Below are 24,471 nucleotides of genomic sequence, written 5' to 3'. Positions count from 1 at the left end.
ATGTACAGAGATGAGCAAAAATGCTGTCGTTGCTGACGGTAGGCGCATGAGCATCCAAGGAATGTCTTAAAATACGGCTGAAGACGATGCTGAGGATCGGCCTCTGATTGGTCCCACACGCGTCGGATTCTAAGAACACAAAAATCTGACTAAGCAAAGTTTGGAAGATGACGTAATGCAAACATTGAATCCCGATGCTTCAATGAATTTTCTCTTCTGCGGAGAATTCGCAGACGTCGCATAGCTCCATCCAGTGTACAGATAGCTCTTTTTGGGAGGATATAGAAGACCGAACAATTGGTCCTTGAACTATCCGTTATATGAACTCAAACAATTTCTCTCCCTTTCACCCGGTATATTCCAATTTGGAAAATCTCTCCTCCGAGTGGGCTGGCTCCGTAATCCACCAAAGACGAAGATAGAGCCAATTGCTCCTCTCCAAAAATTCAATGTCAAACCATTTACAGACTAAATGAAATTCATTTGTTGTTCAATGCAAAAACCATATCAACATGACGTCTCTCGACCCAACGTCCATCCTCTCCACCCTCCAAACTTGGTCCACAAACCTAAAAACCAACCTCTCTAACTCCGTCACCTCCCTGACACTCCGCGACTACATCCGCCTAATCTGGATAATAGGTGGCTATCTGTTTCTACGTCCGTATCTAGATTCTGGCTTCCGCAAACTCTTCACATCAAACATGGATAAATCCGACGCAGAGGAAAAGGCACAAGAGCAGGCGGAGCTAGAGGCCGCTGCTGTCGGAAGTGTTGGAGCCCGAGCAAAGCTGTCTGCAAATGCGTTGAGGGGCGCGCTGGGTGATGATAGTGAGAGCAATGAGGAGGAGGATGGGACGGGTGAAACGACGGGTGTGCCGCAGTGGGGGAGGAGTGCGCGGAGAAGGCAAAGGAGGGTGTTGAGAAAACTTGAAGAGGCGGCATTGAGGCATAAGGAGGAAGAAGATGACAAGGATATTGCGGATTTACTCGAGGGTTGATTGGTTGGTTTGGAATATAGGACCTCTCTTACTTTGGGAGGGATTGGGTAATCGTTGGAACAGGTATATATTCGCTTGAGTTTGTTGGATATACTGTCTGTGTATGTATACTACCTTTGGCTTAAATATATTGAGGCGGTGATGGATCTGTAATCGGTGTCGATATAGTGCCATTTTGTCATGGAATCTACCTAGGTAACGTCTTGCATTTGTTTATTTGGCTCGACAGCAGCTAAGAAATCAAACCCCTATATTATTTTGTTGACTTGCCATTTTCATTTTCCTGACCATTCAGATAAACTTCCCCCATTCCCTACATAATAGAAAGTCTACAAGAAAAGTTAGAAGCCTCGCCAAATGTTCCCTGCCATAAGGCGAGGTTAAATATGCATTGCATCCCACTCAGTAATTGTTCTGGTCTTTAATCCTGAGAAAATATATCAATCATGAAAATCAAAATCACATCTAATGCATTCTCCTTAACTCCTCCACAATCCGCTTAGTTTTCTCAACCGTAACACCCGCAACACCACCTGCCACAACCAAACCCACAATCTCCTCTTGTAATGCCGCCTCACAGGTCCAAAACCGCTCGATAAGTTCCCCATCGACAAAACGATACGGCTCCTCAGCTTGACGCACCGCGTTCTTGAACGCGCGGAACTTGTTAAATGGCATGGCACCAGGGGTCACCACCAGTCCAGCCATAGCGGATTGCAGGCGCATGAGAAGGTCTTGGTATGCAGGGTTAATGAGACCAAAGAGGTAGATGGAACCTTCGACCTATGATTTTTGTTAAAAGATTAAAAATAAGAAAAGCTATAAAGTGGGGGGAGATTAGAGAAAGGAGAAAGTAAAATAAAAAGGACAAAACATACCGTTCCCAAAAAAGCCTTTGGCGAAATAACTGCCTCTCTAGGTCCCGTCGCAGGCAACGACCCTTGGATGCTAACAGGCCTGATCCGATTGACCATCTCCCCAAGCAAAATCTCACTCGTAACTTCCAACCGCCTCTTATCATCATCTGTCACGCCATTGACATTTTGATTGAGAACTACAAGGTTCCCCTCCGCATCGCTCTCTAGGAACATATTTTCCGCAATAGGTGCCACAGCAGTGCTCCAAAGAGTCTGGAAATGGCGAGCTACCTCAGTGAGACTGTCTGGCTGGTCGTTCTCTCCTTGTTTGAATTCGATGATGGAGACGCTTTTCATGAGATCAGCTACCGCGATGAGGTTTCCTGTTACTGCAATGTCAATGGGGGCGGTAGAAGTGCGGTAGCTGGCGGTTTTATTAAGGGTATAGTCGGAGAGCTCTCCTTTGGCGATTGAGTAGATTACGACCTGAGGGAGTACCTGTTAGTCATAAATTTCCTGTTTCCTTTCTTGGTCATCGTTTGGTAGAAGGGTTCGACGAACTGTCTTCATAAGGGCAGCAACAATCTTATCCTGCATCACAGCCAGGGCCCTACATGCCCCTTTAACAGGGAGTTCCGCCACCTTTGCCAACTGCCTAGATCCCGTCACTTCAAACGCCAATATCCGTCCCCGTATGGACCCCTCACCGACGTCATCCAGATACGACGTGCCAACAACAAACATGTCTTTGAAGGACTCATTCCCATCACTGTCTTTTCCTTCCGGGAACTGCGCCTGAATGACACTCTCCACAAGTTCATCCGGACGCAGACTATAATCATCCAACTCCCTAAACATAATTTCATCAGCTAACATGAAGCGACTCGTAATAACCTCGGCCCCGTTCTCCAGCGTGCGCTTAATAGTACCAATCCCAAATGCCTTCTCAGCCGCAGAATACGCAACCCGCCGGACCGTTTCGCCGATCTCGAGCGTGTGAATCTGCGTCGTCCGCTCCGAGTCCACATGGGCTATTTTCAATTCTGTTGGGGTGGCCAAAGCGATGGAGCCCGGGTACGCTTCGGAGTTAAAGTGGCAGATGCGCGAGGCCTGATCAGAGTGGACTGCGGAGTATATGATGCGGCCCTCTGTCGCGTAGATCAAGCTAGGCTGTTCACAGGTTGCAAAGATATTATACAAACCGTCTCCCCGTGGAAGCTTCTTGAACGACGGTTGCTCGGAGCCCAGAACCAGTTTGCTCATTTTTGTTAACGTGAATTCGTCCGCATTGAATGAGAAGGAGAATACTCCCCCGTCGGCCATGGAGACAAAAAGGGTTGCGGGTTGATTAGGGAGGACTTCTGCGACAAGCACTGAGCGTGGAAAAGCTTCACCCGGCTCGCCCACCGACGTGCTGTGGCGGATGGTCATGTCTGCCAGGCTCATTACAGCAACTTCAGCCGTTTGTGGCAGGCAGAGGATACAGTAGGTGGCCGGGGAGGAGGCAACTGTGACACCAGATACCTGTGTATCGTCGCCGAAATCCTTCTTCCCAGCAAGCTTAATTTCCCCTTGAATATCAAAACACATGAGCACCTGACCCCCAACCACTAAAACAAGGTGATCATCATTTGACGAAGCCGCCGTGATCGCCTTCTGAGAGGGAGGAGACCAGTTCCACAGCAGCATCCCGTCATCCAGATCCGCCACGCGAACATTGCGTTCCGTAACCTGCAAAATACGACCATTAGGCAAATTCGCTGCAAGTAACGTACTCTCGGCAAGTCCCAGGCCCATAAATTCGTCCTTTTCCTCCACCTCTCCATCCTGCGTGAAATGAAAGACCCTAGACTCATCCACAAATGAAACCAACAAGGTATCTGAAAATCCCTCCTGACACGCCACCCGCAGTGCCCAGAGGTCCGTTATGTGCTCCATAGCCCCTAATACACCCACCTCCTCCATGCCAACCCCACTCCTAACACTTCGCAAACTACCATCATCAAACGCTCCTGAGCCCGTAACAATCCGCGCCTGACCAGACGAAAAATCGTGCGTCTGATTCTCCCCAGCCCGCCCACCTAGATCCATAATTGTAAAATCCAGAATTGGCGCAATATTCGAAAATGTCTGTATGACTTCAAATGAACCCTCAGTTATACGGATGAGCTGCGAGTCGCCTTGATGAGAACCGATAAATGTCACTCCGCCGCCAAGATATACAAGGACCGAGGCCCTGGGTATGTTGCCTAGCAGGTCGAGTTTCCAGCTCTGCACAGCGTTGTCCTCGTCAAGGATGAGCATAAGAAAGAACAGCCGGCCGTAGTCATCCGCCAACAGCCATCGCTGGCCATCGACCTGTTCCCAAGCGACGAAAATGGTGGCTTCATCGAGGGGTAAGGAGATGCATTCATTTGTTGCGTCGTCGAGGTATCGGATCGAGGTTTCGCCTAGGACTAGGAGACCGCCTGTATAAATCATCAGTCAACGTAGGATGCACCTAGCGCCAACAATCCTATCAAAGGAGCAGCAAAAATAACCATACCCAACGGAGCCGGCACGGGTATCAAAAAGCTCGCTCCCATCTCCAACTCCTCCTTCAGCAAATCCAGCGCTTTCAATACTGCAATGCATCCAGTATCTTGCCCAGCCCCGCCACCAGTCCCAATCCCCATGCCACCATACGTAAATTCCAACTCCCTTACCTTCAATCTGACCTGCCCCATCGTATCCTCGTACAAAAACGCCATCCTTGGTAACATGTCTGCCTGAGTATGCAAAAACGCAGATGACCGCACCAACAACTCATCCACCCGCGCCTGGCAGGGTTCCCCCAGCTCCACCTCACCAGCAGCATTAGTATTACCAATATGACTACTATCATGTTGATTCTGTGCTGTCACAGCTCTCTTGCCATACTTCCGCCCGCCCTGCCTCGCCGTCCGCTGCGGCTGGCCAATGGGGATAACTGTAATGATTCCTTCATATAGCTCGAGGGTAATAAATTTGCCTGAAGGGTCGATGAGGCAGCGGTCTCCGAGCTGGGACTCCCGGGAGGAAGGGTCGGCAAGGTCGACGTATTTGCGCTCGGTGCGGAGCTGGGAGGTGACCGGGTTCCAGGAGACGGTGAAATAGGTGGCACGGTCTGTGCCGATGAAGAGGACGTCTGTTTGGGGGAGGAAGAGGGGTTGTTGGATTTGTGGAGGTGATAGTGTTTGTGGTTGCTGTTGTTGTATTGGGGGTCTGGAGAGCTTTGCTAGCGTGGTAACTTTTCCATAGATAGCTTTTGAATATTGGAGGGAGAGGCCTTCAGGGGTTTGGGAGTAGAATTCGAGGCGATTGGATTTGCTGGGGGTTAAGTGGAATAGTGTATGTAATGCTTAGTTACATGAAACTGTATATGGAGTATTTTACGCAGAGGGAGGGAGGGAGGGAGGGAGGGAGGGGGAGAGGAATAGCGCGGGACTCACGCAACAACCAGGCAGTCCTCCCCTGGGTTCAAGAACTGGAGCTTCAGGGCATGACGGATGCTGCTGGCGTGGTGGATGGGAACCACATATGCCATCTTGAGGACCTGAACTCTACGGTTGCGCTGTCAATGAGACGTGTCTGTGGGGAAGGGAGTGATAAGGGTGCGCGGAAGTGGTTGTAGCCTGTAGTGTTAGAAACAAAAATAGAAAACGGGTTATTATACCTTCGCAGCCACCCCAGTCACAGATGCTCCATGCATTCAATATCCTAAAGACCCGGAAAATGGTCGTGCAGCACCAATAAACCGCTGGGTGCTTTGGGGTTTGGTGAGTTGAAGATGGTTTGAAGTGAAGCAGGGGCAGTTTGATGTTGTCAGTTATGTCATGATGCAAACTGCGGAGAACTGGCTTGGCTCATTCTAGCTGGACAGATTGGAGACAAAATATCCGCGGAGCTAACCATCCCACGTAAATACGATGGATACAATAAAAATGAGAGATAATCGAGTAACTTAATATGGATATCGGAAATATCATACATCTATTTTACATATTCCATGTGCACTTGGATCATCTCATTTGGTATCTCATTCCAGCAAAGAAGAAATCCCATGAACAAACAGCAAGCGAACATATCAACAAGAAATACAAAGTAAACCAACCCCTTACTATCTAGACTTCTCCTGAAGATACTTATACACAACTGAGAAGTCTTTCCCCGCATGCGCTCCATCTGTCTCCTCATAAACCTCCTGTGCCTTCTCAGCAAGCATCAACGGCGTCCCGGCCTCCCGCGCCGCCTCAACAGCCAACCGTAAATCCTTCTTCATCAACCCAATCCCAAAGCCACCTTTGTATTCCCTTGACGCTGGAGCCGTCTCCACAACCCCAGGGACAGGATTGTTCACCTCACTCGACCACGATCGACCGGTCGAGGAATTAATCATCTGCCCCAGCGTCTTCGCATCTAGTCCCCAGCGAATTCCCAAATTCATCGCCTCAGCCGTCGCAATGTTTTGAATGGCTAGCAGGTAATTGTTGGCTAGTTTCCCCGAGAGGCCCGCGCCCTGTTCGCCCAGGTGCCACACCTTCTTGCCCATGAAAAGTAAGGTGTTTTCGGCGCGCTGGGCGAGGCCGGGAACCTTAGAGGAAGCTCCTAGCATGAAGGTGAGGGTGCCGGCAGAAGCACCGACGACGCCTCCGGACATGGGCGCGTCGACAAACTTGCCGGCGCCCGTGCTGTGGACTGCATTTGCAACTTCGCGGGATGAGGCTGGGTCGATGGTTGAGCAGTCTACGAAAAGCCGTTCTTTGTCCTGGGGAAGTTTGGGTAGGCCGCATTTTAGGATGTGGTGGAAGACGTCTTTGACGTGGCGGGGTTCGGGTAGGCTGGTTATGATTGTTTCCTGGGGTGTATGTTAGACTTTTCCTAAAATGATGCGTGGAGGTCTAAATAAGAGCAATAGAGAAGTGATTCTCGATGCGTGGCATTTAAGGGAGGATGGTCCAAAAGAGTAGAATGTATCAATGTGTTTGAATCAACAACGCTCCGTGTACGAATATGAATGCAAATGTTGAAATGATATATGAACTCATATATATCATCATATCGTATATGCACATCATTCCTTACCGATTCCCTTGCCAGCTGCTGAGGGCTAGCCGCAACCTCAACCTTCAGACCACTGGCTACTTCTTGGACGAATTGCTGGGTGACTTTGGGATTGGAGTCGCATATGATGAGAGTGTCGGACTCGGGAATTTTAGAGCGCAGATTTCTAGCCATTGGGAATCCTAGAGGGAAGATAATAATAACACATAGGTTTGTTAGTTAGCTGGTAAATTTTGAGGCATCTGAATTGGCGGGAATGCGGAGCTGGCAGAAGTCACCGGGGAACGACAAAAAGCACCAGAAACGGCACTATACAAACGAGACTGTAGAGACATATACAATTACGTCTCGTGTAGGAATAGGAATAATTGAAAAGGAATCCAAGCTTACCCATCTGTCCCAGCCCGATAAAACCCCAAGTCGCATTCCGGGGTCGACTTGTGGAGAAAGCTCTCTGTGCGGCGTGAAGAGTACGAGCAGATGCAAGCACCCTTCTCAGAGGGGTCTTCAACACGGAGGTGCTCATATTGAGAATTGTAATAGCTGATGGAGCTGGTGAGAGCAGCGAGTGGAATGCAAGAGGGGAAGCAGAAGAGAGAAGAAAATGAAGGGCTGCGGAGGAACGGGAGAGGATAACCGTCAAAGATAGCTAGCTATTAACTCTGAGCTCGTTAAACCAAGAACAGATCAATTATTTACCCCAACTCAACAGTTGTAATTAAACAATGGCCGCGCCTACAATAATAGATAGTTGGCTTTCCATATTATCCGTATCAAGATGTGGCTGGCCCCTTCAGCACCCCGCACCACTGCTTATTATTTAACCAACGATAACTGCAATATTATTCAATCCCCGGCTTAAACCGAAAAGTGGGGCTTGGTGATTGGATAGTGCATTCGTGGCGCTGAGGATTGGATGGGAGAGCATGAAGGCGAAAGGGATAACCAGAGACGGGAGATCAAAATGATGGTTACAGATGAGATAGTTATACAGAGTTGGTAATCTAGATATCGAGAGGTCCATCTCAACTTATTTTCCCAATGAATATCTCTAATAACTTAATTCGACTCCGCCAAAACCAATGACTGGATGTTGTTGTTTCTGGAGTGCGTGCCGATGCAGTTTGTTTATACATAGAATTAGTTATCCCCGCAACCACAGAAATGCGCTTTATCCTAACCCAGAAACCAGATGGAGAAACTGAGGTTGATTTTCATGATGTATCTTCATCAGTTAAACAATAACCGGACTTCAACAACGAATGGCTACATTCTCCAGTTATCATCCGCTTCAGCCTCACCATCTTTGTGGCCCGCTATATTACGGGTCATCCGCCATTATGCCCCTCACTAATACTTAGTTAAAGCCTTAATATGCCACAGAGTTCCGGAGTAGGTACGTGTAAATCAAACACTAAAGCTTTCCAACATGGTGCTTCATTAGTTACCATGAAAATTGTGAGCCTGTCGTATAACAACCTGGCATGCCGTAAAGATTTCGGCTCCAGAAGGCAATTAAGCAGCAGTCAGAAAACTGCTCATTCACAATCTATCTAGCTATCTCCGTTTATCACGTTAAAAGAGACTTCGTATTCTCTTCTTGACTTTATTCTGTTCTAAGTCTAGACACTATGGTCATGTCAATCATCCGGACTCGAAAGAGCGCCCCCGCAAAGATGACATGTGCCCTCTGCAACGGGTTCCAGGGGAGATGGAGCATTGCGAGCATGTTGGCAGACCCCAGCCCGCGGCATATGAACAGACACCATATCGTTCCCAGCTTCACCTGGAACGAATTGGAAGTGTTCGCCAGCTCGTGCTACTGCTGCCAAGTTCTCGTATCGGGATGTCTTGGGTGTTTCCAGCAGCACGGCATCCAGGTCTCAGATATCCTCCGGGGCATCTTAAGTTTCTACTATCCGAGCACCAATTATGATACAGAGAAACAGGACGCGAGCAAGAACTTGATATTTCTCCTGAACAACGGCCGCCGTTTTGAAATCCAATTCTTTTGCACAGATGACGATGATTGTCCCATCCCAGATTCTTGGGATTACATCCCTGTCTCGAAACGAACTTCCCCGAGGACAGATTCTGATCAAGCGATGGTTACCATCAAGAGCTGGATCTCTGCATGCATCGTCACTCACTTCACTCCTGAAAGCTTCTGCAACACACCAGATAACCCGCAATTGCCCACAAGGGTAGTTGACGTCGGCCTTGACGACGGGGTTGTGAAGCTTCTTGAACCAAAGGGCGCAAGGTCCAAGTACATCTGCCTCAGCCATTGCTGGGGGCTTGCCCAAATTATCACCACCACTAAATCAAATCTCGTCCAACACAAAAAGGCCATCCCCTGGAACCTACTCTCCAAAACCTTCCGCGACGCTATCTCCCTCACAAGAAGCCTAGGCTTTAAGTATATTTGGATAGACTCCCTCTGCATCATCCAAGATGACGCACGAGATTGGGACGTCGAGTCCGCCCAGATGGCCTCCATCTACACAAACGGCCACCTAACCATTGCTGCCACCAGATCTCCCAATGGTGCTGGTGGTCTCTATTGCCAAACGCCCGATTTTGAAGTCGCCGGCACCACACCAGACAAAAAAGCAGAGCCTTACCGTCTCTTCTTCCGTGAACGCATCGACCACCACATTGACATGGACGTCGTCATTCCGGACGCCGGTGACGCCGCCACGGGAAACCCAACAGCAATCCATTACCCCCTCCTGACACGCGCATGGGTCTACCAAGAACGAATGCTCTCCACACGCATTCTCCACTTTGGCAGATACGAGCTCTTCTTCGAGTGCCGCTCCGGTGTCCACTGCGAGTGTGACGGGATAGAATTCAACGGATCTTCTCCTGAAACGCCCATCCCTCTGTTTAAAATTGAGCACGCGGAGGCCCTACAGGATTACGTGAGTGACTGGGCGGAGCAGTTCAGTGACCAGGTCGTTTATCAGGGCGCTAGCCTGTGGCGAACCATGGTAAGCTGCTATACGGCGCTGCTACTGACCAAATCGAAAGATCGCCTGCCGGCCATCAGTGGTATTGCTAAGGATCTCGCGGCACGGCGTAAGTCAAGGTACCTGGCGGGCTTGTGGGAGGAGACGTTGAATGACGACCTGCTTTGGATTGTGCCGTCGCGATCGTGGTATAAAAAGGCTAGACCCCATCCGCGCAACGCACCGACATGGTCATGGGCGAGCGTCGAGACCTACATTCATTATTGGGATGGGGTGTTGTTTACCAGTCTTGAAGAGGAGAAGGGGGAGCTGAGGGAACGGTTGCCGTATACGCATTTCAGTACGATAAAGAAGTGCGAGATAACCTGGTCGGCTGTAGATGAGTTTGGGACTATTGCTGGTGGGTTTTTGACGATTTCAGGACTAGTGGTGGAGGGCGTGCTTGAACGGGAGGTCGAACTGTTGCAGGGAGAGGGGGAGAGTATTGTGCACTATGTATCTCTCCCAAGTCGCTACTTGCGGTTAGAGATGAAAGCGGATTATCTGCTTGATCTTGATGGGCCGGGTCAGACACGACCTGGGGCCAAGGTATTGTGTATGCGCATGAGTGCCATGCAGGAGGGATCGACAGATCATTTGATATCGCTCGTCTTAAAGGATTCGTCAGAGACTCGCGGTTGTTTTGAACGAATTGGAATTGTAGTTCTCGCAAAAAAGCCACCTCCTATAGATCCCTTTGGAGAATTGTTCCAGAAAGCTGGAGAACAGACTGTAACCATTGTTTAAAAAGGTTATTAGTATTTTAGTACACCGGCCAATGGCATCCAGAATAGCTAATAGAGGTATCATCATATATTAGAGTTAAATATGGAGTTTTTATCACAATGATTAGCCAAATCTATCAACAGCCATCAAAAACGACTCAACAACACAAAAACAGCGGAGGCCACCTAAAGGGGTCAGGTTTCGAACGAAACGAAGAGCGTAATGCAAACACAGAACACGCACAAGATGAAATGAAATAAACCCCAGAGGACAAAACACTTCAGTTTTGTTTCTTGCCCTGAAAGAGTTAAGAATTTGCCCAATTAAAGTATCCCATATGCTCCGAAAACTCCAAAGCCCAACACCAACACACACACACACACACACACACACACACACACACATGCCAATCATTACCAAACTGTGTGATAAAATGCATATGGAAATGGAAATTATGGGACACCAGTTAAAAACGCTTGTTAAGATGATGGATGGATAAGGCAGGATATAAAGTGATTGCATCACGGCACGAAGAGAAATAAAAAAGGAGAATAAATATATGTAAGCATAGAGGACTAAATGGGGAATGTGGTGGGGAGGAAAGAAAAATCTATCTAGAGACCAAGGGTATCTTAGAAACAAAGCAGGACGAGCAGAAGATGTAGTAAATGACGAGAGAAAGTTACTATGAGAGGGCGCGAGGGAACGGCTAGATTTCGGAATAATATGATTACTAGAGAATGTAAATTGTCCGGGAATTATGGACCTGGAGAAGCCGGCCCACTTGCAGCGCCGCTGTTGTTAGACACAGAAGAACCAGCCGCAGGGCTTGTAAGATACTCCGCCGGAACTCTCGGTACCCTCGGCGAGCTGGAGGTTTGGGCAAACGCGCGATGCTGAGCTCTGAACAGATCCCGATGGCGCTCCTTTTCTCTCGTGGAGGAAGTTCCACCGGTCAAGCGACGGACGCTGCTGCGGATAACGGACTCGAGCGAAAAGGGGCCCTCATTACCATGGCGCGGAGATGTGGTTGAGCCAGACGATGGTTGGTTGAGAATGAAACGCTCATCGGAGTCAGATAGCGCGTCCTCAAGCTCGTCATCGGATAGGAAAGGGAGCCCAGAATTTCCGAACGAAGGCATCGGTATTTGGTGGCTGGTGGGGTAGGTATTTGCGGGTGACGTGACGGATCGTGTGTGCATGGACATTCGAGAGTGTGGTAGGGCGGATGTTACGCTTAATGGTGAGGTATGTATCCCGCTAGGGTCAGTGCGTCCGGTGGTTGGTCGGGATTCAGCGAGGCCATTGTGAAATGAGGAGTATGAGGCGGTTCGAGCTAGAGACTTGCGTAGGAGAGGAGCTGTTTGTTGATCGTACAGATTCGCGCTGGCGTCGTGGAAGTCACTTATATAACTACGTAGTGTAATACCTGAAATCGAATTTGAAAGCGGCGGAGCCGCGTCGGATTCATCGAAGAAATCATCAAGGCTATCTAATTTCTGTAGGAGGTCACCCATGTTTCCGTCATGTTGTGTATCGATTGACTTCATCGTGTCAGCGCGCAGACCTGGGAAATACGGATCATTATATTCATCTGCGTGGAATTCCATCTCAGGGGATGTTGTGGTTTGCTCCGATCCATCAGCTTCTGCACAGGTGTAGAAAACAGCATGGACATTATTCCTCGTTAGGCTTGACTGTGCAGCAGGAACTGGGATAGACCATCCGGTCCGCTCAGGTATTCCGTACAAACTCTGAATACGCTCAAACTCCTTGCGTATCGCCCGAGACGAGGATGACGAAGCCATACTCATTCTTAGATGGTGACGCTCCATCGGGTTTCCAGAAACAGTCATGATATGGTCCATCACTTCGAGGGCTTGGGGACACAAGTCGGTGTGTAATAGCCGAAGTAGTGGAGATATGAGATCAGGCCCATAGCACGCTATTTCGGGTCGACGCATGTCCATTTCCGCAATTATTGCGCATAAAATTTTCATGATCTTAATACGGAACCAGGCAGTTGTATTTGTCAATAGCCCCATAAGGAAGACAAGGGTTTGTACATCATGTGCAGGGAAATAATATGATCGAATGGCTGCCACAGCGTCTACCAGAAGATCCTGACCTCGAGTATAATGGCCACTTGAGAATCCAAATAGGCAATCAGAAAGATGGGTATATCCATTGTTCTCAGAGCCTGAGGCAAGGAGCCTGGCCCGCTCCACGACTTCCTTAGACCTTTCAGACAGGTCGAACTGGTGGAGTAGCCCGGGAAGATTTGCCAGAATCGCAAAGAGCAATCGGGAACTATCACCTACCAGCTCATTATTGGGAAGGGCGGTAAGCCGATGCATGACGGTCAAAGTCCTATCCAGCAATTCGTCAGACTTAAGGCCCTTGTATATCAACACCTGGATGCCTTCAAAGTCACCTTCCCACTTTGGCGGTTTACTTTCTCTGAGTTTCGCCAACACAACCGGATCACGCATGTCCACCTTGTCCAGATACTTTTCTAACATGCCAACACTTTCCATAAACTCGCGTTCATGAATGGTGTTGAGACATGCACAAGTTGTCCAAAAGAGCTGCGGGTAGCGAAGCAAATCCTGCGGGGCAAGCGAACTGATGATGATCTTCAGGGTTGTCAGAATTTCCATCGAGAAAGTCTGATAATCGGTCTCCTCCTCTGCAATGGTATTGGACAGTCGTGCGAGCATATCCGCTAGCATTCTCGAGTCAAGTGAGGTAGAAATGCACCTAAAAACCTGGAATGACCGACAGGCAAGATGCCGAACTGGGCATGAAGTAGCCCAGTTCAATGCCTCTTTAGCCCACATATCATTCACCGATTCGTAAGCAGCAGAGAAGAAGTTGGCGACATCTTGCGTCACCCGATGCATGGACGCGGGCACTCGACTAGGGTCCTGGTCATCGTCATTGCCATTATTATCCTCATACTCCCAGACAACGGTGGCGTCACCTTGACGGATACATTCAACAAAATCTTCGATAGATTGCCTCATATCATCGGGGGAGTCACTAATTTTCGAAGCAACGAGCTCATGGATTAAATGGACAAGCATCTCACGGGCCTCCTCTTGCACCGTGAGCGTGTAATGATCCCAGAAAATAAGCGCAACATGGAGCAATTTCACCACGTCATCAAGCCCGAGGGTAACAGGAGATACCATCAGATCAACCAGGAAAATGAGAGAAACTTGGCCCAATGAATAGCCAGCCTGAGTAAAGTGTTAGACGTAAAATTTAAAGCAAACTGGAGGAGTTCATGGCCTACCTGCTTGTTGCCTACTGGCAAAACAGTCCCGAGATCAGCAACATATGGCAAGCCCTTCAAATCAGGAGGCGGTGGCATTGGTTCTCTTCTCTCCTGAACCATGTTTTTAGGCACGACTTGCATCAAGAAAAACTCAATGACTTTAGAACCTGCCAGGGTTGTAGACAAGAAAACAACAATCTGTTTGGCATAGTCCACGAAATTTTGTTCCTTACGTTCCAAACACAGGTTGATGATAAAATCCAGAACGAGTTGCACATTGCCCCCATGGGGTCCTGTTGCAAGAGCTTGCCAGAGAGCTTGGACTTCGTTGGGGAGAACGGTGCTTGAGCGAATCGTGATCTCGAAGAGATTTGCAAGGAGCATGTAAGACTTGGCTGTAGGCCCGCCGTTTGGATCCACTTGAAGTTCGATTGCCTGGATCCACGGAAGGATTGCGGCCACCATGTTACGTTGAGTGTCCGGCTGTATGTTCTTGAAATGCAGCGAAAATTCAGAAAATATCGTGAATGCGAGGTCAGTATGCTGTTGTGCTAGCCGTTTTGATGTCTCAAATTGAGCTAGCTTGTAAACAGCAGTTGTTTTATCGGATATACTGATGTCGAAGTCCTGGATCCTGGAGTTCTTCTGCTGGCGTTCTTCAAGAGTGCGTAAGAGGCGTGCAGACTTCATCCGTATTTCTCGCTTGGCGTTGCCTAGGGTGAAAAGAACAGCCCCGAGAATTCTCCAGAATGCCAACGGATAATCTGTATGCTCGATTAAAACCTGAGCAACAACCTCAAAATAACTTTCTAACGCCTTCGGACTTTCAGATAGATAGCACATTTCTATTGACTGCTCCAGAAGGTATGGAAACTCCTTATTGTGAATGATCAAATTTTTTAGAGCTCGTCGGGCGATGGCGTGTAGTTTGTCACTAACGGTGTTCAGAATAATATCAATCCAGGACAGCATACGTCGCACATCGAACTGGAGAGTGGCTTTGCTCTCTGTCATAATCTTGATAGGTCCACCACAAAGAGAGGCCATAGCACTTAAAGCAGCCGTTCTCAAATTCCTCTTCTCAATTTCCAACGCAGCGGTACTTCGAACCTCCCACGGTTCTCGTTGTCGAGCCAGCGCAAGCTTCCTCATATTTTCCTCTCGCACAGCGATCTGTGACTGGTTCGGTGAATAACCACACCAATCTTCCATGAGGGAAAATGCGGATTTCCTTGACTCGAATGACATCCAGCGGGAAGGGTCCTTGGATCTATTGATGCCTTCGAATAGTTCCTCCAGCAATCCACAATAATGGAACCTCAGCTTTTGAAACTCTAAGTCATTCTGCACCTCCACATCACTAAGAAAAATCCTCAGATCCTTCGTGTACGTAACGAGGTTATTGAGAATCCAGTCGTCGTTATACACCTCAGGCTCCTTCAGAAAGTGCGATGTCACCTTGTAAACATTGGTAACTTCAGTTCTCAGCCTATCTGTCTTTCTGTTTCGTCGCGGGCTACTTGGGGTGCGATTGTGAGATCCGATCCGTACCCGCGCCTCTTCATTGCATGTTGTAACTGCATACTGTAGAGACTCCAGCAATGTCCGATACAGGTGTTTATTGATTGAGCCAAGGGCGACGACGATGGCATTGCGAATGGAGTCAGGACCCGCTGACAGTAGGGGTATGACAGTAGCAAACAATGCTCGAGCTGAACCAATCTTATCCGGGGGATGTTGACTCGCCTTCGACATCTTCCGCGCATGCTGGGCATTGGCAAGTTGACTCTGAGACTGTGCCCCCGCAGTGTTGATAGTAGTGCAAGCCATAATAAGGTACAATTTCCACTGTTCAACCAATATGTCTGGCGAATTGCTGCTGCGGTGTCCCGGTCGACCGTGAGCCATATCAAGAGCTGCATACTGTCCCGGTTGAAAATGTTCAGCAAGAGCAGCAATGCTGTTGTGCATTTGAACTAGTCTAGCACAAACGATTTCGCGGCCCAGGGTCACGGCAAATGGGCAAGTGTCGAAACTGATACGGATGAGATTGGGAAACACTTTCGACCACAGAGTGGAGTCGTAGGAAACCTCGCTGCTGCAGATCTCAATGAGAGTATTTTGTGGCCCATTTTTCTGCTTTCCCTTTTGAAGTCGACTTCTTTCAGCAACAGTAAGCAGTTCATCCTTCAGATCTAGCACTTTATGCGACTCGCCTTCCAAAATATGAATTATCCGTGGGATGTCCTTGCCGGTCTTGCCCAGGGCACTGTCGAATTCGGTAATCAATCTCAGGACTGTGATTGCGAAAGCACGAACTCGTCTAGACTGTGAACAGAGGAAGAAAAGTCCGTGGGATTCGACCTCCTCCACATGAGCCATAACAGCCGACAAGTCTAGGTGCAATCCTCTGCTCCCCCCACCACCTTTTTCCGACGGCTCTGCACTTGCCTCTCTGCTCCGTTGCCTGATCTCTTCGATCCAGATCTGGATTAATTCGACGTACAGTTTCAAAGTCGATTCAATGTGGCCAGGGCCAAGCATTCCCTCATCCGACATAGTCGAGTACCTAGCATCAAAGTTGAAAATAAACCGGGCGAACCCAATGGCAACATGCTGCGCATGGGACTGACGAGCAATAGATTTGAGAGATTCAGCCGATGAGGTAGCGATATTGTACTGTACGTGTGCAGTCCCGGTGCACAGCAAATTAATCAAAGAGTTGAAGGGAATATGATCGGAAAGGCACCGAGGAAGAGCTTGGACAGCGACATGGAGCAAATCATAAAAGGCCTGCTTTTGGTCAACACCGTTTGAGTGGTCGTCTTTTCTTCCAAAGCTGAAAGCATCCGCGATTGGAGTTTTGGGTGTTACTCCGCCGAACTTTTCATCCAGAGCTGCCTGACCACCAAAAGTATTATCGCATAAAATCGTGATGTTGCCAAGTATTTCACAGAAGTGGTAGTAAAATTTACGGTAATTCTCGCTCAATTTAGCAGTGTTTACTGGTCGCGAAATATCTTCTTGTCGCTCATTTTTTTTGGTTGGATGTAAGTTGTCTGCTGTTCGCGGATCCGCGGAGGGAAATGAGGGAAATGAGGGAAATGGGCGGTCAGCAGCAGCGAAGTCTTGCGGAAATGGAGGCGGTTGGTGGCCACCGTTATCTAGGTCGGCCATTATTGCCAGAAAAGAACGAATTCCAATCACCGTTTTTTCGGGTTCCATATGCTCAATCTTCAACTCTTTGCCAGACATGATAAGTTCCGAATTAACGAGCGGAAATATTATGCCTCTGAAGCACATATCAGGATGCTTAAATCCAACCATCCGAATGAGCTCGGTCAGTGGTTCTGCCACCGCGGGCTCAGTGGTAAGATACGTCCTCCTACCACCTGGAAGTGCAATGCGAATGATTTCATCAATTTTTCTAAGGGGATTATTAAGGGAATCAGGGTAACGGAAAAGATAGGTCCAAAGCAATCTGCAGATCGCTTGGAGGGCTGTCCCTCTGGTAGGACGGTCCTTGAGTTTTGGCGGGAGGCTGGTAATCACAGACATCCACTGACTATTGAAAGTTTCTTTAGGCGAGGCGCAAAGAAGTAATGTATAAAGGGGAAAGGCACTGCTCCAGTGTCTAGGCTTCGTAATAATTTGAGATAACCGTGGAAAGAGGAGATCCAAAAAATCTTTCCACTTAGGTGATGTCAAGTCGCAGGAGACGTTGGCAGCGATAGGGAGGAGGAAAGCTTCAAGAATTTGGCAATATGCCTGTTTCAGATTCTGGCCGTGTGAACTCACGAATAATCTCGCCACAGCTTGTAGAAAATCACAGGACCTACTCCAAGCATCCTCGGGGAAGGTCCGTATCTTTAGATGCCTCATTCCAAATACAAGCAGCTCCGCTTTTGTCTCCAAGTCCCTTGCTGATGACAGTCGCGAGTCCTCCATTTGACATTGGCTCAGTTCCGCAAGAAATCTATTTGTAACGCTGGAAAAATTGGACTCGCTCATGATTCCCAAGAGTTGACCGTAAACACGCCAATTCGCCATTCGGAGGGGGGATGCTGCAATTTGGTCCGGATCAACTGTCTTCAATTGTCCGAAAACTATGTCTTCTAGTCGATCAGCCATTTCGGTCGTGATAGCTTGCAATGTACTCTGGTTGAAAATCTCGATCAGGACCCGACACACGAGGTAAACTGAAACTGTCGCACGACGTTCAGCCAGCAGAATATCTTCTTGACGTGATACGGATGAAATATGTGAATTGTTCGGTAGAGAGTTGGGATCTTGGGTTTCAGGCCCGGCCTGTGTAGGTTCTGTATTCCGGCGAGCAAGGCCAGGAACAGGAAGGGACAGTTGCTTTGTGTGGCTGGCAGGGTGTTTCGCTGCAGAGGCAGCCTCCCCTTTCGTCTTTCTCCATACCATGATAGTGTCGATTAATGGTTTTGGCTTCTGCTTTGCAATGTGGCCTAGAGCTGAAATGAGTTGATCAAAAGTTGGATCAGCACCTGGACCGCATACATGTTCCACTGGTGTATCGAAGTCACCGATGCTCATGATGCATCGGTTGATTTTTTCATCTGCCTGGCCGACAAAAGAATTGAATAAATGATGAAGAGCATATTCTCCAACAGTCTTTGCCTCCTGAGACTGTTTGGCAGAATGTGACGGATGATGAGAATGATCTCGCCTCGACTTCCCGCCTGAAGTTCCTTTCCGCTGTGTTGGGGTGTCACTAGACATTTCAGCAATGTGGCTATCCTGTATAGTTGCTAGAGACAATGACTGTATCTGGCAAGTTATAGGTGCGCCACTGCCCGCATATCCTGAAGAATATTCAACAAGGTCCCGCTTTCCGTTCAAAGTGGAGTCGTTGACGTGGCTTAGCCCAAATGCCATGGAGGCAATCTCTTCGGGGCTTAAAAGGCTGGCAATGGTGGAGGAAGTTCCAAAACTTGCATTCCTAGAATGTTGGATGTTTCCGTGGACAATGGAGGCCTGGCGATGGTGTCCGTAGGAGTTTGATGGTCGTCGCTCAAGCCCTTCACCTTCTAGACTCGCGGCTGATCGCGCACCAGCTGATTCGGGGCTATTTGAGTGCGACTGAGTCCGCAGCCGTGACTTAGGTTGTAGGGATTGAAGGGTAACGGGAGAGGTATCGGAAGGTCTCCCACGGGTAGAAGATGGGTCTCTGATATGGGATATCATATGGGGAGGGTTTCTCGACACCAGACGATCCGACGAGGAGGAATGAAGATTTGGTTGGGAGCTGGTCATCATGGGATCATTTAGTCTGTAGGGAAACGACTGACCGCCACCATTGGGTAGAACTAGGTGAGGACTAGCTGCAGAATAGTTAGAGATAGCGAAAATAAGCGTTTCACGATGAGGGAGAAGCTTGGGGAGGGCGCAGAAGAATCTTGGATCATCCTGATCATACAGCAATGATACAGGGAGAGGAGGCATAGATCAGAAAGCAGTTTAGAGCTATATCGCAAACTCCGAGGGTCAGAGTGCTTGGCAAGGACCTTCGAAACTTACAGGTGTGTTGCATTTTCAACAGCCTCCTCTTGGAACGAGGAGAGGAGAGAAGGACAGGGCGGTATCTCCTCGCATCGTCGATATGCAGGCCATTCCAAGAACGAGGGATTTGTGCAGCCAGTTGGGATGGCAGTCTTGCTGAGATTAGAGAGGAGGGTCGTAAATAAATAGAAGTTGTCTGAGGTCGTCCGAGGAGGTGGAGAAGGAGGTTTGGATATCGAAGCGCAGAACTCTTGGCTGCTGACTGACTAATAAGCAGTTAGTTAACTAACTTAACGTTAACTAACTAGTTAGTTAGTTAGTTAACTAAGTTAGCTGGTAACCAGGGACCAATAACTAGCGGGAGCCAGCCAACTGACAACCAACACCCCAAGGGAGTTAGACAACACAGCAACCATGGACCTGGCTGCGCTACTGCGAAAGTATCAATCATCTTTGACATTAAGACATTGTTCAGATACTGGCTATTACTACTTATAAGGGAATTCTCTGTCAAGGCTCATGCATGCTCTTGCCATTTAATATTATTCTTATTCTTCTTGCAACTATGAAAGAAGAAAATTTGCTGTTGCTGTTGTCCAACTTGAATGTCCCTACGTAACTTCACCACCACAACATTTCTCGAGATACGAAACAAAAACGACACCACCCCCAGCGATTGGTGAGCTTGCGAGCTTCTTAAAACTTCGCAAGAGTGATGGCTGTTTCTCTACCCGCCATCCCCCAAGTCCATCCCATACACTTTCACAATCACAGCTCCCGCATGTTCTTGGAGCTAAAACAGGTTAAGTTCTCTGATATTCAGCCCCTTCTGCACATAGCGAGAACCTCCTCGATCCAAGCGCTGGCATCTATGTGGCAAAATCCAATGCAGTTGATTTCTTGAAAAGCGCCCGGAAACAGCGAATGACCATCTCCGGCAACATCATCCGCTAACTGAGAATCACTACTGGACCACGCGCCTTCAGCCAGTCCACTGCTTTCTTCTCAACAAGAGACCATAACAGTGTTTGAAATTCCGCCGGAGACACGAGGGAAATGAACCGTTGAAACCCCTGGTCCCTTTTACATTCATTCAACGTGGGTTAATCCTCCGTATCACCATGAAGCAACAGCAAATCGCAAGGTCAAACAACTGTGTTTCTCCCAGACAGTCGTCATACATATTTATCATTGTTTGCTATTTCAAGGCACATGACTTGAAACTGCGGGGTCTGATAAACAAAACAAAAAAACGATATCTAAAGATATTAAACAAGAGATCTGTACTTTGTTTTCATACAGTTATGCACCAGGAAACTATTATTTATATACTTCCCTGCAATTTCTTTACGGTTAATAAGCCGCAAGAGCCATGCTCAGGCACGCAGTCTACAGTGCTCCATGATTAGCTAAAGATGGATCGACGGCGGGATATATGTATATGAAGTGGTGGCATATAATTAAAGACCCTGCCCGCGCCTTAAAATTTCACCTCTTTATGGGTGAAAGAACCATCAGCATATGGTGCTGATATACTGACACAATCCATCTCAAGAATTCGAAGAAAAAAATTAAAAATTAAAAATAAAAAAATAAATAATAAAAAAAGGATGATGATGATGATGATGCATTTCCTGACAGCCATGGTATTGGTTGCTCAATCTAGGCGACATAACATGTTTTAGATGCCCATCACTTAGAAAACGCTGGCATAGTTTGAAACAACACATGATGGAAATTTTTCTGGGATCCAGTCAGCAAGGGGGTTAGCTTTCTCAACCTCCACCATCATCTCCATAGAAAAATCCATGGTTCATAGAGCGCTCAAGCCCCTATGTCACGGTGTAGCTATTGGAGTTTGCCGCTTAGGCCGATCTTTCACCAATTCCATCTTCTCTTGCAGACTTTTGGTGTATTGAGGAGTCAATCATCCCCGTTGGAGGCCGGGTCTCAGGGAACAAAGCAAAAGCCTTTCGCCAATCCTCACTATCTCAAAGCTTTCAACATTGAGCTGGCAGGCTCCCTCACACCCCGCCTTCGACATGGGAAAATCAACGGATCGACGATCGGTAGATCCAGGTAACCACGGCACATTCATCATGGTTGATTTTCTAGCTCCCGCGGTGCTGTGGCTAAGAGCTCCCATGCATGTTGTAATACTGTAGCGGTGAGGGAACTGGCTTCATCATGGGCTTATTTGCGTCACAATCACATGTTTTGTATCTGATTCCGGCGCGATGACCTCCTCCTAGGTTTGTCCTTGGTCAAATTGTCATAGAGCGTAGGACGCATATCCGCGCTCACAACCACGATTCCATGCAGGAATATATATTTTGCCCACGGATGTTCCGCAGATTGGGACGAAACCGGCAAATTCCGCAAGAAAATACCCACTCCCGGATTGGATATGACTCAGAACGGCGCGGAGTAGACGACACAATGGATCGCCGTCATGTCTATCATCGTCGCCTGCATACCTAGTTACCCAGCTTATCTTGACAGATCCTATTTAAAACAGCTGCCCCTGTTGTCGAATGCAGGAACTGCAATTTCGGATAGATCGATCTCTATTCTTCCTGTTTTCCCGCGAACAGAAATGGTGCATCAATCGGGAATTTCTGTTCTTCCTGCGGAAGGATAGATGCCCTGCCAGCTGTAGATCGTGGATTGAAGTGCCATGGGTTAAGCTGCTGTGAATGTTCAGGTTCTGCCGGTTATATCCCAGGCCATGACCTGGGGGTTTCGAGGATTAAGAGCAGGTAACCAACTAGTTATATCTTATCAATCAAAATCCCTATTTTTTTTCCCCCTCAGTTAGAGAGTTGTGTGGTGGATTAAATATACGTATCTCTTTGGGATGTCTTTTTCCTTTTCTTTTCCTCATTTTAGAGGATGCGGGATAAAAAGTATTTTCTAACGACCGTTAGCGTTTCATGAGGATGACCCTAATAATATCTTCGATTTCTAAATCACCAGTGAAGGCCTTCCAGCTAAATACAGCAAATCTCTGCGGGAGGTGAGATGATGTGCACACCTGTACAGAGAAGTTTACAATAATAGATATACATAGAGAGTGGATACTCAAAAATGAAATTATTGCACATGTCCAGTGTAGATGTTTAGGTGCGCATGGTTCTGCAAGGCCTATCTGGGTTTGGTTGCATTGATGCAAAAATAGATTATTCTGAGAATAATGAAGAATAGAAAGGAAGAATAATAGTTATTAACTAGTTAACTAACTAGGGAGGCCTAAGATCTTAATAAGCTTAACTTTTGTGGGCTACCAGGACTGCTGAATGGATGGGTAGTGGTCAAATATCAGTCTGCCTAAGTTCATCCCTGTCGGATATATGCCCTTTGGGAACTTGACACATATATCCAAGGGATGATTAGCTCTTGATGAAAGATTTCAGTCCGAGTACTCCGTCCTCCGTGATGATGGGTAACTATGATTGAAGAGTGCAGAAGAGAAGAGGCAAACTGCGGAACTTAACCAGCTGCAAACAGCAGCATTGAAAGGGGTATTCCCGTACACACATAAACTTTCCCCCAGAAATAAGTCAATAAGAATAAGAATAAGAATAAGATTGTATACTCTGTAGAGCTCTCTTACATGGGCTTGTCAGTTGGAACAGGCCACTTTTTTACCGTCGCCGTCAGCCAAATCCGAGCCAAGCAGCTCCCGGGTTGAATCAACTCTCGCCTCTCACAACCACTCTCATCATCCACACACATTCTCTCTCTCTGCCCTTCACTTTGTCCTCTTTTCCCTCTTTCCCTCACCAAGATTCAAGATACCGTGTCCATTTGGCCAAATATACCCCCCATTTGCTTACAGCCACCCCACTCACGTAGTTAAGTGGTGTCGCCAATATTCCCGCCGATTCCCGTTTCTCCCCCATAGGATTCCCTCACGGCACAAAACAAGCCAGCTAGGAATATTGGCTGCCTCCTTGCTTATTGTCCTTCTTGTTTCCTTTCTGTTTTACCGGTACGTTGTTCATTTTATGGTTTTATACTCTTTGCTGTAATCCTTCTCTTTCAAATTTTCTTGGTTTGGTGTTCGGCTGATACTTCTCGTTGCTCAGGAACTCAACTCAAATCCGCGTGGTCTCTATTCGGACTTCCAACCTTCCCACCCGCGCCGCACCTGTATTCGCTCCCCAACGGCTAATCGTCCACACTCTTTGCCATGACCCAGGTCGACACATTGGACCTGGTGGTCCTGGTCGTAATTCTTGTGGGTAGCGTCGCCTATTTTACTAAGGGCTCTTTATGGGGTGTTGTTAAGGACCCCTATGCGACAGCTTATTCGAACGCAAATGGCGCAAAGGCCGGGGCATCAAGAGACATCATCGAGAAACTAGACGAGACTGGAAAAAATTGTGTGATCTTCTACGGTTCCCAGACCGGAACCGCGGAGGACTATGCCTCGCGGTTGGCCAAGGAGGGCTCCCAACGATTTGGCCTCAAAACCATGGTGGCCGATTTAGAAGATTATGATTACGAGAATCTCGACAAGTTCCCAGAGGATAAGGTCATGTTTTTTGTGCTCGCGACTTACGGTGAGGGTGAGCCTACGGATAACGCCGTGGATTTCTATCAGTTCATTACTTCAGACGACGTTTCGTTCGAAGGTGGTGGAACGTCTGATGATAAGCCTCTTTCCTCCATTAGGTATGTCGCCTTTGGCCTGGGAAACAACACCTATGAGCATTATAACTCGATGGTGAGAAATGTCGATGCTACGATGAAGAGGCTCGGCGCCAAACGAATTGGAGAGGCCGGTGAAGGTGATGATGGTGCAGGTACCATGGAAGAGGATTATCTGGCCTGGAAAGAGCCCATGTGGAAAGCTCTGGCAGAGGAAATGGGGCTGGAGGAACGGGAAGCTGTTTACGAACCCGTATTCTCAGTTATCGAGGAACCGGAAACCTCCCCTGAAGCCGACCATGTCTATCTGGGCGAACCAAACCAGAATCACCTCC

The 24,471-nt window shown here is 48.0% G+C and overlaps 7 protein-coding genes across 7 annotated transcripts in view; 4 read left to right on the top strand and 3 right to left on the bottom strand.

Annotated features, from left to right (window-relative positions):
• Nucleotides 1-512: 512 nt before the first annotated feature.
• PAAG_03980 (hypothetical protein) lies at nucleotides 513-1,001 on the top strand (the record flags this gene model as incomplete). The annotated part of the gene is made up of 1 exon (XM_015845120.1): nucleotides 513-1,001. The coding sequence occupies one exon, from the start codon at nucleotides 513-515 to the stop codon at nucleotides 999-1,001; it is 489 nt and encodes a 162-aa protein (XP_015702209.1).
• A 465-nt stretch (nucleotides 1,002-1,466) lies between these two features.
• PAAG_03979 (DNA damage-binding protein 1a) lies at nucleotides 1,467-5,423 on the bottom strand (the record flags this gene model as incomplete). Its single annotated transcript, XM_002794340.1, has 5 exons — nucleotides 1,467-1,784; nucleotides 1,880-2,344; nucleotides 2,420-4,326; nucleotides 4,404-5,206; nucleotides 5,329-5,423. The coding sequence occupies 5 exons, from the start codon at nucleotides 5,421-5,423 to the stop codon at nucleotides 1,467-1,469; spliced, it is 3,588 nt and encodes a 1,195-aa protein (XP_002794386.1).
• A 573-nt stretch (nucleotides 5,424-5,996) lies between these two features.
• Nucleotides 5,997-7,466, bottom strand: PAAG_03978 (3-hydroxyisobutyrate dehydrogenase; the record flags this gene model as incomplete). Its single annotated transcript, XM_002794339.2, has 3 exons — nucleotides 5,997-6,734; nucleotides 6,962-7,122; nucleotides 7,331-7,466. The coding sequence occupies 3 exons, from the start codon at nucleotides 7,464-7,466 to the stop codon at nucleotides 5,997-5,999; spliced, it is 1,035 nt and encodes a 344-aa protein (XP_002794385.1).
• A 1,105-nt stretch (nucleotides 7,467-8,571) lies between these two features.
• PAAG_03977 (hypothetical protein) lies at nucleotides 8,572-10,698 on the top strand (the record flags this gene model as incomplete). Its single annotated transcript, XM_002794338.2, has 1 exon — nucleotides 8,572-10,698. The coding sequence occupies one exon, from the start codon at nucleotides 8,572-8,574 to the stop codon at nucleotides 10,696-10,698; it is 2,127 nt and encodes a 708-aa protein (XP_002794384.2).
• Nucleotides 10,699-11,435: 737 nt separating this feature from the next.
• Nucleotides 11,436-19,514, bottom strand: PAAG_03976 (transcriptional activator leucine zipper; the record flags this gene model as incomplete). The annotated part of the gene is made up of 3 exons (XM_002794337.2): nucleotides 11,436-13,919; nucleotides 13,976-19,305; nucleotides 19,502-19,514. The coding sequence occupies 3 exons, from the start codon at nucleotides 19,512-19,514 to the stop codon at nucleotides 11,436-11,438; spliced, it is 7,827 nt and encodes a 2,608-aa protein (XP_002794383.2).
• A 1,803-nt stretch (nucleotides 19,515-21,317) lies between these two features.
• On the top strand, nucleotides 21,318-21,964 carry PAAG_03975 (hypothetical protein; the record flags this gene model as incomplete). The annotated part of the gene is made up of 2 exons (XM_002794336.1): nucleotides 21,318-21,562; nucleotides 21,736-21,964. The coding sequence occupies 2 exons, from the start codon at nucleotides 21,318-21,320 to the stop codon at nucleotides 21,962-21,964; spliced, it is 474 nt and encodes a 157-aa protein (XP_002794382.1).
• Nucleotides 21,965-23,675: 1,711 nt separating this feature from the next.
• Nucleotides 23,676-24,471, top strand: part of PAAG_11783 (NADPH-cytochrome P450 reductase) — a gene marked incomplete at both ends in the record, with an annotated part of 2,255 nt that continues 1,459 nt past the window's right edge. Inside the window, one exon of the mRNA XM_015847368.1 lies at nucleotides 23,676-24,437. Coding sequence (XP_015703059.1) covers nucleotides 23,676-24,437 — 762 coding nt within the window. The remainder of the gene's footprint in view (nucleotides 24,438-24,471) is intronic.

Source organism: Paracoccidioides lutzii, assembly GCF_000150705.2.
Source record: "Paracoccidioides lutzii Pb01 unplaced genomic scaffold supercont2.9, whole genome shotgun sequence".
Classification (NCBI taxonomy): Eukaryota; Fungi; Ascomycota; class Eurotiomycetes; order Onygenales; family Ajellomycetaceae; genus Paracoccidioides; species Paracoccidioides lutzii.
This window is presented reverse-complemented; position numbering and strand designations above follow the sequence as displayed.